This window comes from Nerophis ophidion, linkage group LG07, assembly GCF_033978795.1.
Source record: "Nerophis ophidion isolate RoL-2023_Sa linkage group LG07, RoL_Noph_v1.0, whole genome shotgun sequence".
NCBI classification, from domain to species: domain Eukaryota; kingdom Metazoa; phylum Chordata; class Actinopteri; order Syngnathiformes; family Syngnathidae; genus Nerophis; species Nerophis ophidion.
In genome coordinates, this window is record NC_084617.1 from 35,653,227 (window position 1) to 35,670,716 (window position 17,490).

General features: G+C 46.0%; 1 protein-coding gene across 1 annotated transcript in view; it reads left to right on the forward strand.

The window, feature by feature from the left end:
- Window positions 1-17,490, forward strand: part of LOC133556299 (collagen alpha-1(XXVII) chain B-like) — a 202,646-nt gene that overhangs the window by 32,767 nt on the left and 152,389 nt on the right. Inside the window, exon 6 of the mRNA XM_061906106.1 lies at window positions 17,267-17,320. Coding sequence (XP_061762090.1) covers window positions 17,267-17,320 — 54 coding nt within the window. The remainder of the gene's footprint in view (window positions 1-17,266; window positions 17,321-17,490) is intronic.

A 17,490-nucleotide genomic window follows, 5' to 3' on the forward strand; every position in this document is an offset into this window, starting at 1 on the left:
GAGGCACCAAAATCTGGAATCCCCCCGTAACAGACTGGGGGGTCGGCGATTATGCAGCTGAGCCACATCAGAGCTGCCAAAGAGCCGCATGCGGCTCCGGAGCTGCGGGTTGCCGACCCCTGACATAGATGATAGATGCTGTTTTTTTTACTGTAGGTAGAGAACCTGAACAACAGCTCCAATTGTGTTGTGCTTTGAACCTGTTCACTGCAATGATGACAATAAAACTCTATTCTATTCTATTATAGGGGTGGGCCAAACAAAAGGCAAACTAAATAAATACATAGAGCGGATGTGGGGACCCCTAGAGGTAGTTGTAGGGTGTCCCCAGGTAAATGACGGATAGTTGATAGTAATATTTGTACACTCTCAGTTACATGAGCATTGATATTATACATGTGGACCATTGATAGAAATGTTGTTAAATGTAGATTTCATGGAGCTACCGACTTTTGCCGTGTAGCTTGCTACAATTCTCTGGGGATAGCGTTCCATGTAGCTTAGCTACATTTAATTGAGAGAAACTTGTAGCTTAGCTTGCTACATTTTCCGAGTAGCTTTAAATAAAATGGTAAATGGTTGTACTTGTATAGCGTTTTTCTACCCCTTTTTAAGGAGCCCAAAGCGCTTTGACAGTATTTCCCATCACTGGTCGATTGTAACGAGTAAATATGTCTTGTTAGCATTCAAACTAGGTAGCCAGTCATTATGGTGCTAACTCGCTTTTTCAGTACATACCATACCATACCAACTTTATTTTTTAAACCCTTTGAAAAAAACACAGTTTAAGAACAAAGGGCTGTACACCACAAATAAATAAAGGCAAAGGACGGACTAAAAAATAACATTTAAAACAAATTATATTAAGAACAATTGAGCGATATCACCGGTCCTTTATCGAAGTGAAGTTATCAATCAGGGTTTTAGGATCCTTTTACTTCAATAATAGTGTTTATAGTTCCATCCCTACATGATACTAATGCAACCATTGACCGGCTCCTTTGCAAGGATGATTATATTGTTTGCTCATTTGGAAAACCAGAATAATGTAAACGATACAGCCTGCCATATGTCATACCAATGGTTGCAGTTCATAAACAGTTGGACAGACCACCTTGTTGGTAGCACCTTGGCCTTGGCAGAGGTCTGCACACTCCTGAACATACGTTTGAAATGAGTCACAGGCAGAAAAAAGTTCTAAACCATTACAGGAGTCCACAAAAAAAGGCACCTTTTTCTGCATGACTTATTCCCTTGAATGGCGGGTATGAACCTGACCCGCCCGGCAGCCTCTGTGCCCTGTGGTGAGACCTCAGCCGGTGCAGGCTGCTCCAGCCCAATCCTTTCAGGCGGCGAAGAAAGAAAGCTTTGTCCTCATCGTATTAAAGATGTTTAAAGACCTGCTGTCTGCAGCTCAGCAGGTCTCAGTGCTAACACACCAACCACCTCTTCAACATTCAGCACCCGCACACCCAAGTATAAACACGAGTACTTCATATTCCACGATTGGAGTTATATTCGACACTTAGTCCCCTCTAGTGGAATGAGATGTTGGTTTAATCAACATATTTTATTTTTACAAACCTTTTACTTTAAAAGTAATCTGTTTAATAATCTAGATGACACGGTTTCACACATGAAGATGAAACAAAACACTATTAGTGTGCATACACTATTTTGACAAAAGTATTCGGCCACCCATCCAAATGAGAATCAGGTGCACTAATCACTTGGCCTGGTGTATAAAATCAAGCACTTAGGCATGGAGACTGTTTCTACAAACATTTGCGAAAGAAAGGGCCACTTTCAGTAGGATGCTACCTGTGCAACAAATCGAGTCCTCCCTCCTAAATATTCCAAAGTCAACTTTATTATAAGAAAAGTGAAGAGTTTGGGAACAACAGCAACTCGGACACCAAGTTGTAGGTCACGTAAACTGACAAGAGAGTGGTCAGCGGATGCTGAAGCGCATAGTACTGAGACTTGCTGCACAGACAGTTGCTACAGAGCTCCAAACTTCATGTCAACGTCCAATTAGCCCACGTACAGTATGCAGAGGGCTTAATGGAATGGGTTTTCATGGCCAAGCCGCTGCATCTAAGCCATACATCACCAAGTCCAATGCAAAGCGTGGGATGCAGTGGTGTAAAGCACGTCACCACTGGACTCTAGAGCAGTGGAGACGCCTTCTCTGGGACTGATGAATCACGTTTTTTCATCTGGCAATCTGATGGACCAGTCTGGGTTTGGAGGGTGCTAGGAGAACGCTATATTTCGGACTGCATTGTGCCGAGTGTGAAATTTGGTGGAGGAGGAATCATGGTGTGGGGTTGGTTTTTTATGAGTTGGCCCCTTAGTTCCAGTGAAAGGAAACTTTGAATGCTCCAGGATACCAAAACATTTTAGACAATTCCATGGGATGGCACTTCAAGTTCATATGTGAGTAAAGGCAGGTGGCCAAATACTTTTGGCAATATAGTGTATGTTGATGTGTACTAAAACGTGTGCAAACTTTGTGTCGTACACAAAGTTGATCTAGTTGCAGATGATTGCGTCTCCAAAATGAGCAGAAGGAACATAATCCATTTAGCGTGTCGGTCTTCATGAATATGCAAAATATATACTGATCAACAACGCCCACAATAGCACTATATGGCTAAAACTGTATCACGATACAAGTGTTTTATATCACTTGATATCGATAATATTGATCTTGTTTGTTGAAAATAACAACCTGGAGAAACACATTACCGTATTATCCGGACTATAAGGCACAATTATAAAATCCTTTCATTTTCTCAAAACTTGACAGTGCGCCTTATAACCCAATGCACCTAACGTACGGAATAATTTTGGTGGTGCTTCCACATGCCTCCACCGCCAGTTTGAGGTCGGGCAAGCCCCCCCCCCCCCCCCCCCCCCGCGTGACAAGTGCCCCACCTTGCGGAGTTTTGCACGCATGTCCAGAACGTATTGCATCTCATGTTTACTGTGGCTTGAACCCTCCTCACAGCTTTCTTTAATAAGGTCTCCTGCCGTATAACAACTCGAAAGGCGCAAAGCTGATGGAGGTCTGGGGTGCCTCCCGCATCGCAAACATAAAGGGATTCAGCCATTTATCCCAATTAGGTTTGTCCTCGTGCGTGATCATGGTTTTCAGCGTCTTGTTTAACCGCTCCACCAGTCCGTCTGTTTGCGGATGGTACACGCTGGTGCGGATTGCTTTAATTCTCAGTAACCCATATAGTTCCTTTAATGTGCGTGACATAAAGGACGTGCCCTGGTCAGTCACAATCTCTTTCGGGATTCCAACTCGGGAGATGACCTGAAATAATGCTTGTGCTACACTCTTTGCAGAGATGGAGCGCAGCGGCACTGCTTTGGGATAACGGGTTGCGTAATCCACCAGGACTAACACAAAGCGATATCCCCGTCTGCTCGGGTGAAATGGTCCGATGAGGTCCATCCCAATTCTGTCGAATGGGACCTCCATCAGCGGTAATGGGCGCAAAGGGGTCTTTGGGATGGCGGCTGGGTTAACCAGCTGGCAATCCGGGCAGGCAGCACACCATCGCGTATGTCTACCCAGATGCCCTGCCAATAGAACCGGAATATGACCCGATTAAGAGTTTTGTCGTACCCCATGTGGCCTGCTAGGGGATTGCAATGCCCCGCCTTGAAAACCATTTCCCGGCGGGGTTTTGGCACCAACAACTGGGTGTATTCCTCGCTCGTTTAATTGTCACGGCTCACTCTGTATAACCTTTCTCTAATAATGGCAAAGTGGGGGAATACCCGCGTTTTTCCCCGGGCGCACCAGCTGACCATCGATGTAATCCACCTGGTCTCAGGCCGTGCGCAAAGTTTCATCATGGGACTCCACGGAGGTGAAAATCCTCCGTGGGTTGCCAATGGGGGCCGGAGGGGCTTCCTGCAAAGCCCCCGCCGGTTACTGCTCGGCAGTGTCGGATGGTCCCGCGTCGCTACTGAGTACTGCGCGGATACTCCCCTGTCCTACAGTCTGTGAACGCATCCCCACACATTGTCCCTCTAGATGGCTAAACTCCGGCCAATGTGTTCCTAAAATCATGGGGTGCGTGAGGTGCGCGCTTACGGCAACCTTCACAGTATGTTTTTGTCCCTTATACCAGATTTCTACAGGCACAATAGGGGACGTGGGCATATGCCCATGTATACACTTTATCCGCCCCTGTGCCGCATGCCTCAGCGCCCCGGGTCGAACCAGGTTCTGGTGGATCATGCACTGTTTGCAACCCGAATCCCCCATGGCCTGGTGTGTATTCCCTTGTATGCAATACGTCTCCCCTGGATCGGGGAAGGGTGCTTGCACTCCCGACTCATGTGACCAGGCTGTCCGCACCTCCAACACACCTGCCCTGGTGCTCGCGGTGCCGTCTGCGGGGGAAGCCCCATATCAGCAGCGCCGGTACCCTGAAAGAAAGGAGCTGAGGCACAATTATATCCCCTCAACCCCCCCTGTGATGATACCGGTGGGGTGTATATTTTGTTTGTTTGTTTGGTGAGGATGTCTGACACGGGCACCGGCTCCTGGGTCAGTGTAGCTCCTGCCGGTCGGGAACGGGGCTCCAATGGTGAGGCTGCCTTGGGTGGTGTGGGTTGTCTGAGCGGGGCCGGTGTGTGTCTCTCTGCCGGCTTTGGGCTCGCGTCCTTTCTCCGTGGTTCGCGGTCTACCGCCAGGTGATCCTCCGCCAGGGTTACTGCTTTAGTCAAGCTCTGTGGCCCGTGGTACCTTAACCACGCGGAGGTACGTGCCGGGATGGCTTCCAAAAATTGCTCCAGCAGGATGAGCTCTAACATGTAATTGTCCGCTTCCCTCGGTTTGAGCCATCTTGTGGCCGCATCCCAGAGCTGCTGCTCGAGAGCGAATGGCCGGTCCTCTGGTCCCAATTTCAATGACCGGAACCGGCACCGATGGTCCTCCGTGGTGCTGCCGACCCGGTTGAGCATTGCTCTTTTAAATTGTGGTAACTGGACTCAGTCCGCTGCCTGTAGGCTGAGCGCCGCTCGCTGCGCCTCCCCCGCTAGGAGTGGCAACAACCTCACCCCCCATTCGTCTTGCGGCCAGCCGCACGCTGTTGCCGTGGCCTCGAAGATGTCAACAAAAGCTTGCGGGTCTTCTGCGCCCGTCATGCGCCACATGGCTGCATTCGCTACGGCGCTTGGTGACCCCCCCCCCCACCTCTGCCGATTAGTGCCTGTAATACCTGAGTCTGCTGTTGGCTCGCTGCTGACACCTCCGCCAGCACTCTCCCAAACGCATCCAGGGGAGTTGGAACGGTCATCTTCCTTCCGTTTTTTGGTCCTCTTCGTTGGGCGCCAATGTGGCACTTCCTTGCGCCGGCTGAACAACACAATACTGTAATATGATGTTGTCATCATGGTGTTACTTAATGAATACTCAGGTGTACTACACTACTGTATTTAATGTTGTCATCATGGTGGGCAGCACGGTGCACCAGGGGTTAATGCATGTGCCTCACAATACAAAGGTCCTGAGTTGTCCTAAGTTCAATCCTGGGCTCAGGATCATTCTGTGTGGAGCTTGCATGTTCTCCCAGTGACTGCGTGGGTTCCCTCTGGGTACTCCGGCTCCCTCCCACTTCCAAAGACATGCACCTGGGGATAGGTTGATTGGCAACACTAAATTGGCCCTAGTGTGTGAATGTGAGTGTGAATGTTGTCTTTCTATCTCAGTTGGCCCTGTGATGAGTGGGCGACTTGTCCAGGGTGTACACCGTCTTCCACCTGAATGCAACTGAGATAGGCTCCAGCACCCCCCGCGACCCCAAAACGGACAAGCGGTAGGAAATGGATGGATCATGGTGGTACTTAATGAATACTTAGGTCTACTAGGCTACTGTATTTAATGTTCTCATTATGATGGTACTTAATTAATACTTAGGTCTACTAGGCTACTGTATTTAATGTTGTCATTATGGTGATAATGAATACTTATGTCTACTACATTACTGTATCTAATGTTGTCATTGCGGTGATACTTAATGAATAATTAGGTCTACTACGCTACTGTATTTAATGTTGTCCTCGTGGTGGTACTTAATGAATACTTAGGTCTATACAATACTGTATTAAATGTTGTCATCATAGTGGTACTTAAATAATACTTAGGTGTACTACACAACTGTATTAAATGTTGTCATCATGGTAGTACTTAATGACTACTTAGGTCTACTACACTACTGTATTTAACGTTGTATTTATGGTGGTACTTGATGAATACTTTGGCCTGCTACACTACTGCATGCAATGTTGTCATTATCGTGGTACTTAATGAATACTAACGTGCACTACACTACTGTATGTAATGTTTTCATTCTGCTGGTACTTAATGAATACTTAGGTGTACTACACTACTGTATGTAATGTTGTCATCATGTTGGTACATGGAGTGTATTCTGAGGTGGTACTTGGTGAAAAAAGTTTGAGATCGCAGCTTTAATTAGCATTTTTTTTTTTTAACAAAGTAATAATTAATTCTTAAAGAATGACACAAAGTGACCTGTATAGCAACACAGGTGTGTGCAAACAGCAGGTAGTGAGCCACAGTGAGAGTGTTGTTCACTAATGGCCCATAAAAACAGAAGTAAAAGTCCTCACACTCCTCACCTGCAGGTGCCCTTTGGTCTGCTGCCCAGTTGGCATCAGCAACCCTGCCTCATTTTCATCAAGATCTTCTCAGCCATCGCCATACCTCGCCTCTCTCTGCCCGTAATGGCGTCCATATGTCTTCATACGCAGCCAAAGAAGGTGAAGGAGCTCCCGTTAAGTGTCTCCATATGCCCAGAGGGAAGGAAGCCCGTTAGAAGGCGGAGGAGATGCGATTCAAAACAGAGACATGGGAGGGATCACCCAGGTGTAATCCCTTCTCTACTGTGGACTTTTTCACAACCAAAAAACGTGCAGAAGGTCCAGTGGCAGTCCTTCCAACATGTTTTAATGCGCTACGCTCAGCACCTTTTACTTCCTCTAAAGCTAGCGTTAATTTACGATCTCACTGACGATGAGATGTATTTCCACTTCTGCCCCGCTCTTTAAATCCTTTCATTTTCTCAAAACTCGACAGTGTGCCTTATAACCCGGTGCGCCTAATGTAAGGAATTATTCTGGTTCTGCTTACCGACCTTGAAGCTATGTTATTTGGTACATGGTGTAATGATAAGGGTCACGAGTAGATGGCAGTCACACATAAGAGATAAGTACAGACTGCAATTTGACGGCATTCACACATAAGAGATATGCATAGACTACAATAAGATGGCAGTCACACATAAGAGATAAGTACAGACTGCAATTTGACGGAATTCACACATACGAGATAAGTACAGACTGCAATATGACGGCAATCACACATAAGAGATACGTGCAGACTGCAATATGATGGCAGTCACACATAAGAGATACGTGTAGACTGCAATATGATGGCTGTCACACATAAGAGATACGTGTAGACTGCAATATGACGGCAGTCACACATAAGAGATACGTGCAGACTGCAATGTGATGGCAGTCACACATAATAGATACGTGCTGACTGAAATATGATAGCAGTCACATATAAGAGATATGTGCAGATTGCAATATGATGAGTCACACATAAGAGATATGTGTAGACTGCAGTATGATGGCAGTCACGTATATGAGATATATATGTAAACTGCAATATGACGGCAGTCACACATAAGATATACGTGTCGTCTGCAATATGATGGCAGTCACACATAAAAGATACGTGTAGACTACAATTAGATGGTAGTCACATAAAAGAGATACGTGTAGACTACAATATGACGGGAGTCACACATAAGAGATACGTGCAGACTGCAATATGACGGCAGTCACACATAAGAGATACGTGTAGACTACAATTAGATGGTAGTCACATAAAAGAGATACGTGTAGACTACAATATGACGGGAGTCACACATAAGAGGTACGTGCAGACTGCAATATGACGGCAGTCACACATAAGATATACGTGTCGTCTGCAATATGATGGCAGTCACACATAAAAGATACGTATAGACTGCAATATGATGGCAGTCACACATAAGAGATACGTGTAGACTGCAATATGATGGCAGTCACACATAAGAGATACGTGTAGACTACAATTAGATGGTAGTCACATAAAAGAGATACGTGTAGACTGCAATATGACGCCAGTCACACATAAGAGATACGTGCAGACTGCAATGTGATGGCAGTCACACATAATCGATATGTGTAGACTGCAACATGATGGCAGTCACACATCAGAGATACGTGTAGACTGCAATATGACGGCAGTCACACATAAGAGCTATGTGTAGACTGCAATATGATGGCCGTCACACATAAGAGATACATACAGACTGCAATATGACGGCAATCACACATAAGAGTTACGTGCAGACTGCAATATGATGGCAGTCACACATAAGAGATACGTGTAGACTGCAATATGATGGCAGTCACACATAAGAGATACGTGTAGACTGCAATATGACGGCAGTCACACATAAGAGATACGTGCAGACTGCAATGTGATGGCAGTCACACATAATAGATACGTGCTGACTGAAATATGATGGCAGTCACATATAAGAGATATGTGCAGATTGCAATATGATGACAGTCACACATAAGAGATATGTGTAGACTGCAATATGACGGCTGTCACACATAAGATATACGTGTCGTCTGCAATATGATGGCAGTCACACATAAAAGATACGTATAGACTGCAATATGATGGCAGTCACACATAAGAGATACATGTAGACTACAATTAGATGGTAGTCACATAAAAGAGATACGTGTAGACTGCAATATGATGGCAGTCACACATAAGAGATACGTGTAGACTACAATTAGATGGTATCACATTAAAGAGATACGTGTAGACTACAATATGACGGGAATCACACATAAGAGATACGTACAGACTGCAATATGACAGCAGTCACACATAAAAGATACGTGTAGACTGCAATATGATGGCAGTCACACATAAGAGATACGTGTAGACTGCAATATGATGGCAGTCACACATAAAAGATACGTGTAGACTGCAATATGATGGCAGTCACACATAAGAGATACGTGTAGACTACAATTAGATGGTAGTCACATAAAAGAGATACGTGTAGACTACAATATGACTGGAGTCACACATAAGAGATACGTGCAGACTGCAATATGACAGCAGTCACACATAAGAGATACGTGTAGACTAAAATATGATGGCAGTCACACATAAGAGATACGTGTAGACTACAATTAGATGGTAGTCACATAAAAGAGATACGTCTAGACTACAATATGACGGGAGTCACACATAAGAGATACGTGCAGACTGCAATATGACAGCAGTCACACATAAGAGATACGTGTAGACTACAATATGATGGCAGTCACACATAAGAGATACGTGCAGACTGCTTTATGACGGCAGTCACAAATAAGATATACGTGTCGTCTGCAATATGATGGCAGTCACACATAAAAGATACGTGTAGGCAGCAATATGATGGCAGTCACACATAAGAGATACGTTTGGACTACAATTAGATGGTAGTCACATAAAAGAGATACGTGTAGACTACAATATGACGGGAGTCACACATAAGAGATACGTGCAGACTGCAATATGACAGCAGTCACACATAAGAGATACGTGTAGACTACAATATGATGGCAGTCACACATAAGAGATACGTGCAGACTGCAATATGACGGCAGTCACATTTAAGAGATACGTGTAGACTGCCATATGATGGCAGTCACACATAAAATATACGTTTAGACTGCAATATGATGGCAGTCACACATAAGAGATAAGTGTAGACTGCAATACGACGGCAGTCACACATAAGATATACGTGTAGACTGCAATGTGATGGCAGTCACACACAAGAGATACGCGTAGACTGCAGTATGATGGCATTCACACATAAGAAATACGTGTAGACTACAATATGACGGCAGTCACACATAAGAGATATGTGCAAAAGGCAATATGACGGCAGTCACACATACGAGATACGTGCAAACTGCAATAGGACGGCAGTCACACAAGAGATACGTGTAGACTGCAATGTGATGGCAGTCACACATAAGAGATGTATGTGGACTGCAGTACGATGGCAGTCACACATTAGATATACGTGTAGAGTGCAATGTGATGGCAGTCACACATAAGAGATACGTGTAGACTGCAGTATGATGGCAGTCACACATAAGATATACGTGTAGACTACAATATGACGGCAGTCACACATAAGAGATACGTGCAGACTGCAATAGGACGGCAGTCACACATAAAAGATACGTGTACACTGCAATGTGATGGCAGTCACACATAAGAGATATATGTAGACTGCAGTACGATGGCAGTCACACATAAGAGATACGTGTAGACTGCAGTATGATAGCAGTCACACATAAGAGATACGTGTAGACTACAATATGACGGCAGTCACACATAAGAGATACGTGCAGACTGCAGTATGACGGAAGTCACACATAAGAGAAACGTGTAGACTACAATATGACGGCAGTCACACATAAGAGATACGTGCAGACTGCAATATGACGGCAGTCACACATAAGAGATACGTGCAGACTGCAGTATGACGGAAGTCACACGTAAGAGAAACGTGTAGACTACAATATGACGGCAGTCACACATAAGAGATACGTGCAGACTGCAGTATGACGGAAGTCACACATAAGAGAAACGTGTAGACTACAATATGACGGCAGTCACACATAAGAGATACGTGCAGACTGCAGTATGACGGAAGTCACACATAAGAGAAACGTGTAGACTACAATATGACGGCAGTCACACATAAGAGATACGTGTAGACTGCAATGTGTTGGCAGTAACACTTAAGAGATATATGTAGACTGCAGTACGATGGCAGTCACACATAAAAGATATGTGTAGACTGCTGTATGACGGCAGTCACACATAGGAAATAAATTTGGTTGTGCTTACCAACCACGAGGCTATTTTATTTGGTACATTGTGTAATGATAAGTGTGACCAGTAGATGGCAGTCACACATAAGAGATACGTGTGGACTGCAATATGACGGCAGTCACACATAAGAGATACGTGTAGATTACAATAAGATGGCAGTAACACATCAGAGTTACGTGTAAACTCAATATGATGGCAGTAACACATAAGAGATACGTGCAGACTGCAATATGACGGCAGTCACACATAAGAGATACGTGCAGACTGCAATATGACGGCAGTCACACATAAGAGATATGTGTAGACTACAATATGACGGCAGTCACATATAAGAGATTAGTGCAGACTGCAATATGATGGCAGTCACATATAGGAGATATCTCTAGACTGCAATATGATGGCAATCACACATAAGAGATACGTGAAGACTGCAATATGACGGCAGTCACACATAGGAGATCATTTTGGATGTGCTTACCGACCTTGAAGCTATTTTATTTGGTACATGGTGTAATGATAAGTGTGACCAGTAGATGGCAGTCACACATAAGAGATACGTGTAGACTGCAAGACGACGCCAGTAAACAACACCCAAACTTTAAATGTCCCATTGAAAATGGGACATTCAAAAAGCTATGAAGCCGCAACTCATGATGGATCGTCGGCGCGTTACGGTTATAGTAGTCAGACATACTGTGCTTCAACATACGAGTGTTACTATGGTGTGTGTATAAGGACCGCAAAATGGCATCTATTAGCAGACATTTTATCGGCCTTTTTGTTTCACAATATTATGCAAAAGCAACTTTTCTTACCTTCTGGTACCTGCTGATCTGTATGTATTAGGATCTGCATAAATCCTGAAAATTTGTAGACAGTGCCAAAACCGTAGTCGATAAGCTTCCTCTTTTTCTCTATCTTCTTGTTATGGAACATTCATCCTCTGCTGTTGCCATTTCTAATATAAAGTATAGTGTAAAGTTCTTACTTATATCTGTCAGTAAACTCACCATGAAAGCACTAAAACATACCAGTGTGGTGAGTTTACATCATTCACCCAAGGAACTTTTTTTATTAGAGGGTTTCGGTCAGACCGTTTTTAATGGGACACATTTCGGGCGTTGTTGTTGCACTATTGAGCCACGGATGAGGAGATGCTGCGCCGTTATTGTTTGAAATCAAGTGCGAATGTCATTAAAACAGTTAGCTCCATCTTTTGACACTTCTTCCACTCCCGTCCTTGCACGCTACACCGCTATGACAAAGATGATGGGGAGAAGACCCTGTCGAAGTGAAGGCACGTCAATAAGACCGCCCACAAAACGGCACATCCTGAAGCGACTGTCAGAAAGTGACTTCAAGATGATCTGTAAAACATCCTCCATGCAACATTTTGACCAAAAAAACATCATTACATGTTATGTAGACCACAAGGAAGTCTTTTACATTTAGAAAATAATCATAATAATATGACTCCTTTAATGCGCTTTATAATCCGGTGCGCCCTTTGGTTGGAAAAATACGGTACTCAAAGTGCGTGGATTTTAGATCCTATGCCTCCAGTTAGTGGGACAAAGGAGGAGGAAGGGTGGTGGTGATGGGGGAGATCGGGGTAGGATGTGATGGATGAGCGGCATTCACACAGTGGTACCCCATTTACTGGTGGAATAGTGCATGGGAAAGGAAAATGAACTCCATATGTCATAACGTGAGCTCTTGCAGAGCAGCCATACACAAACAGAGGGAACCTGGGGCCGTGTCCTGAACCCCAGACAGCCCAGGGGGGGTTTGGGCTCCAGGCAGTGGAAACTAATGCAGGGTGTCAAGTATGGCCGCCCTCAGAGGGCCACTTATAACAGTGAATGTGTATGAATATTCCTGTATTATAGCCTCGCCACACATTTAATAAAGGTTTTGATTATTATACTTTTTATAGATCGATGGACAACATGTTTGGGAAACGTAAGTCAAGTTGACTGTTGACAGTTTTGTTGATTCTATGTAACATGTTTATGTGCGCTATGGCTAGGAAGTTATTTTTCCTTGGCCTCACTCTGGACCGCCTGCCTGGAGTCCAGCCTAGGACTGATGATTTAAAATTAAACATTAAAATGATGTGGCTAGAAAGTTTAATAAGAAGTGGCTGGCCACTTTAAAAATAATTGGCTGACCACATAAAACTGACTTGCGGGATGTTACAGTAAAATGATGTGGGGCACCACATTAACTGACTTTGGGGGGGGGGGGGGGGGGGGGGGCTCACATTAAAATTAAGTGGCTGGCCAAACAAATTGAATTAGGGGCTCAAGAACGCACATGCCACATTACAATTATCGGTTGGGCCAATTTCAAATGATGTGGTGGTCCACAATAAAGTTATGTGGCAGGTCACAAAATGATGTGGCAGATTATGTTTAAATGACCTGACATTTTTCTGTCAAAATTTAGTCAGAAAGGTTTTGTTTTTTTTAATTTCAGCCTTTTCCTGGCCACTTTAAAACACAGAAACACATTAAATGAAGTGGCTGGTCACTTTGAAAAAATATGTGGGAGACCACATAAAATGACTTGGGGAGGGTTCACATTAAAATGGTGTGGCTAGACTGTTTAAAAATAAGTTGCTGACCACATAAAAATGACTCGGGGTTGGTCACGTTAAATACCTTGGGGCGGGAGAGGGGGTGGGGGGATCATGTTAAGGAGGAGCAGCAGCTATACTTTGAGCTCCTCCCGGATGACAGAGCTTCTCACACTATCTCTAAGGGAGAGCCCCGCCACCCGGCGGAGGAAGTTCATTTTGGCCGCTTGTACCCATGATCTTGTCCTTTCGGTCATGACCCAAAGCTCATGACCATAGGTGAGGATGGGAACGTAGATCGACCGGTAAATTGAGGGCTTTGCCTTACGGATCAGCTCCTTCTTCACCAGAACTGATCAATACAGCATCCGCATTACTGAAGACACCACAACGATCCACCTGTCGACCTCACGATCCACTCTTCCCTCACTCGTGAACAAGACTCTGAGGTACTTGAACTCCACTTGGGGCAAGATCTCCTCTACAACCCGGAGATGGCACCACACCCTTTTCCGGGCAAGAAAAATGGAATCAGACTTGGAGGTGGTGATTCTCATCCCAGTCGCGTCACACTCAGCTGGGAACCGATCCAGTGAGAACCGAAGATCTTGACAAGATGAAGCCATCAGGATTACATCATCTGCAAAAAGCAGAGACCTAATCCTGCAGCCACCAAACCAGATCCCCTCAACGCCCTGACTGTGCCTAGAAATTCTGTCCATAAAAGTTATGAACAGCATCGGTGACAAAGGGCAGCTTTGGCGGAGTCCAACCCTCACTGGAAACGGGTCGGACTTACTGCCGGCAAAGCGGACCAAGCTCTGACACTGATCATACAGGGAGCGCACCGCCACAATCGACAGTCCGTTACCCCATACTCTCTGAGCACTCCCCACAGGACTTCCCGGGGTACACGGTCGAATGTCTTCTCCAAGTCCACAAAGCACATGTAGACTGGCTGGGCACAAACTCCCATGCACCCTCAAGGACCCTGCCGAGAGTATAGAGCTGGTCCACAGTTCCACGACCAGGACGAAAACCACACCGTTCCTCCTGAATTTGAGGTTCGACTATCTGGCGTAGCCTCCTCTCCAGTACACCTAAATAGTCCTTACCAGGAAGGCTGAGGAGTGTGATCACACCCTCCGGTTCCCCTCGTCTGCCAATCCAGAGGCACCGCCTCCGATGTCCATGCGATGTTGCAGAGTCTTGTCAACCTAGACGGCCCCACAGCATCCAGAGCCTTAAGGAAGTCTGGGCGGATCTTATCCACCCCCTGGGCCTTGCCACCGAAGAGCTTTTTAAATACCTTGGCAACCTCAGCCCAAGGCACTGCCTTGGCAACCTCAGCCCCAGGCACTGCTTTCTCATAGAAAGACATGTTGGTAGGATTGAGGAGGTCTTCGAAGTATTCCCTCCACCGATCCACAACATCTGCAGTCAAGGTCAGCAAAACACCATCCCCACCATACACGCTGCTGACATTGCACAGCTTCCCCTTCCTGAGGCGGCGGATGGTGGTCCAGAATCGCTTCGAAGCAGTCCGAAAGTCCTTTTCCATGGCTTCCCCGAACTCCTCCCATGTCCAAGTTTTTGCCTCTGCGACCGCTGAAGCCGCACACCGCTTGGCCTGTCGGTATCTGTCTGTGTGTAGACAGGTACCGGCAGGCGTCGTATGGCTCTTTTGGCATCCTATGAGCCAAAAGAGCCCGATAGGACTCTTTGTTTAGCTTGACGGCATCCCTCACTGCTGCTGTCCACCAATGGGTTCTAGGATTACCGCCCTGACAGGCACCAACCACCTTGCGGCCACAGCTCAAAATGGCCGCCTCGACAATAGAGGTACGGAACATCGTCCACTCAGACTCAATGTCCAGCGCCTCCCTCGTGACATGTTTAAAGTTCTTCCGGAGGCGGGAATTGAAACTTTCTCTGACAGGAGAGTATGCTTGGCGTTCCCAGCAAACGCTCACAATGCGTTTAGGCCTGCCAGGTCTGTCCGGCATCCTCCCCCTCCATCGCAGCCAACTAACCACCACGTGGTGATCGGTAGAAAGCTCTGCCCCTCTTTTCACCCGAGTGTCCAAAACATGAGACCGCAAATCCGATGACCAAACTGCAAAGTCGATCATAGAACTGCGGCCTTGGGTGTCCTGGTGCCAAGTGCACATATGGACACTCCTATGTTTGAACATGGTGTTTGTTATGGACAATCTGTGACGAGCACAAAAGTCCAATAACAAAACACCACTCTGGTTCAGATCCGGGCGGCCATTCTTCCCAATCACGCCTCTCCAGGTTTCACTATCGTTGCCAACATGAGCGTTGAAGTCCCCCATTAGAACGAGGGAATAACCCGGGGGAGCACTCTCCAGTACTCCCTCAAGTGACTCCAAAAATGGTGGGTACTCTGAGCTGCTGTTTAGCGCGTAAGCGCAAACAACAGTCAGGACCCGTACCCCCACCCGAAGGCGGAGAGAAGCTACCCTCTCGTCCACTGGGTTGAACTCCAACGTGCAGGCTTTGAGCTGGGGGGGCAACAAGAATTGCTACCCCAGGTTGTCGCCTCTCACTGTGTGCAACGCCAGAGTGGAAGAGAATCCAGCCCCTCTCAAGAGAACTGGTTCCTGAGCCCTTGCTGTGCGTCGCAGTGAGTCAGACTATATCTAGCCGGAACTTCTCCACCTTGCGCACTAGCTCAGGCTCCTTCCCCCCCAGCGAGGTGATGTTACACGTCCCAAGACCTAGCTTATGTAGCCAAGGATCGGACCGCCAAGTGCCCTGCCTTCGGCTTCTGCCCAGCTCACATCGCACCCGACCTCTATGGCCCCTGCTATAGGTGATGAGCCCATTGGAGGAGGAACCTTGTTGCCTCTTCGGGCTGTGTCCGGCCGTGCCCCATGGGAACAGTCCCGGCCGCCAGGCACTCGCCATCATGCCCTACCTCCGGGCCTGGCTCCAGGTGGGGGGCCCGGTGACCTGCGTCTGGGCGAGGGAAATCTGCGACCTTCATTGGTATTCTTCATAGAGCTCTTCGAGCTGCTCTTTTTCTGATCCCTCACCTACGACCTGTTTGTCTTTGGAGACCCTACCAGGGGGCATAAAACTCCTGGACAACATAGCTTCTAGGATCATTGGGACATGCAAACTCTTCTACCACAATGAGGTGGCAGCTCAGAGAGGAGATCAATAATAATAATGTATAAAATAAATACATGATCAAAATAATACCAGAAATATTTAACAATAATAACAAATACTAAATATACTTAATCTCGCAACAGAAAAAACATGAATTGTACAGGCGGTGTTTGAGTTAATATTTTCATAATAACTATACATCAAATGTTAACAGTTATCTGTGTAAAAAAGGTTAATCACTGTAAAAAAATCAAAACAAATCTAAATGAAACTTTTTTTGACGTATTTTTTCCAAAAACAACTCTTTCAAGCTCACATGATCATTGATGGCACGACTAACCAGAGCTATGGAGCTTCTTACTGTACATGTGCCAGGTACAGTACTTGGTCCACTGGTGTTACAGGTATTGCCCCTTTTACAACCCTGACTTAGAGGTGGTGTGGTGTTTTCATATAATGTACCTGCTCAGTGGCAAACCCTTGGGGTGTCCTTCCTAATCACATGTCTCTGCTTTCAGGGTGCCATTGGCCCACATGGAAACCCTGGTGGACCTGGACCTCCTGGAACCAAGGTAGTCAAACACTTGAGCATCTATTCTTAGGACTAGGGTTGTACGGCATACCGGTACCCGTACTAATGGATTAAAGAAGGTACCATACTCTGTTTGAAAAGCACCGGTTCCCGGGCATGACGGCACGTCGTGACATTGCTGTTTTTTTAAGCCGGAGAAGAGAGAGGCGT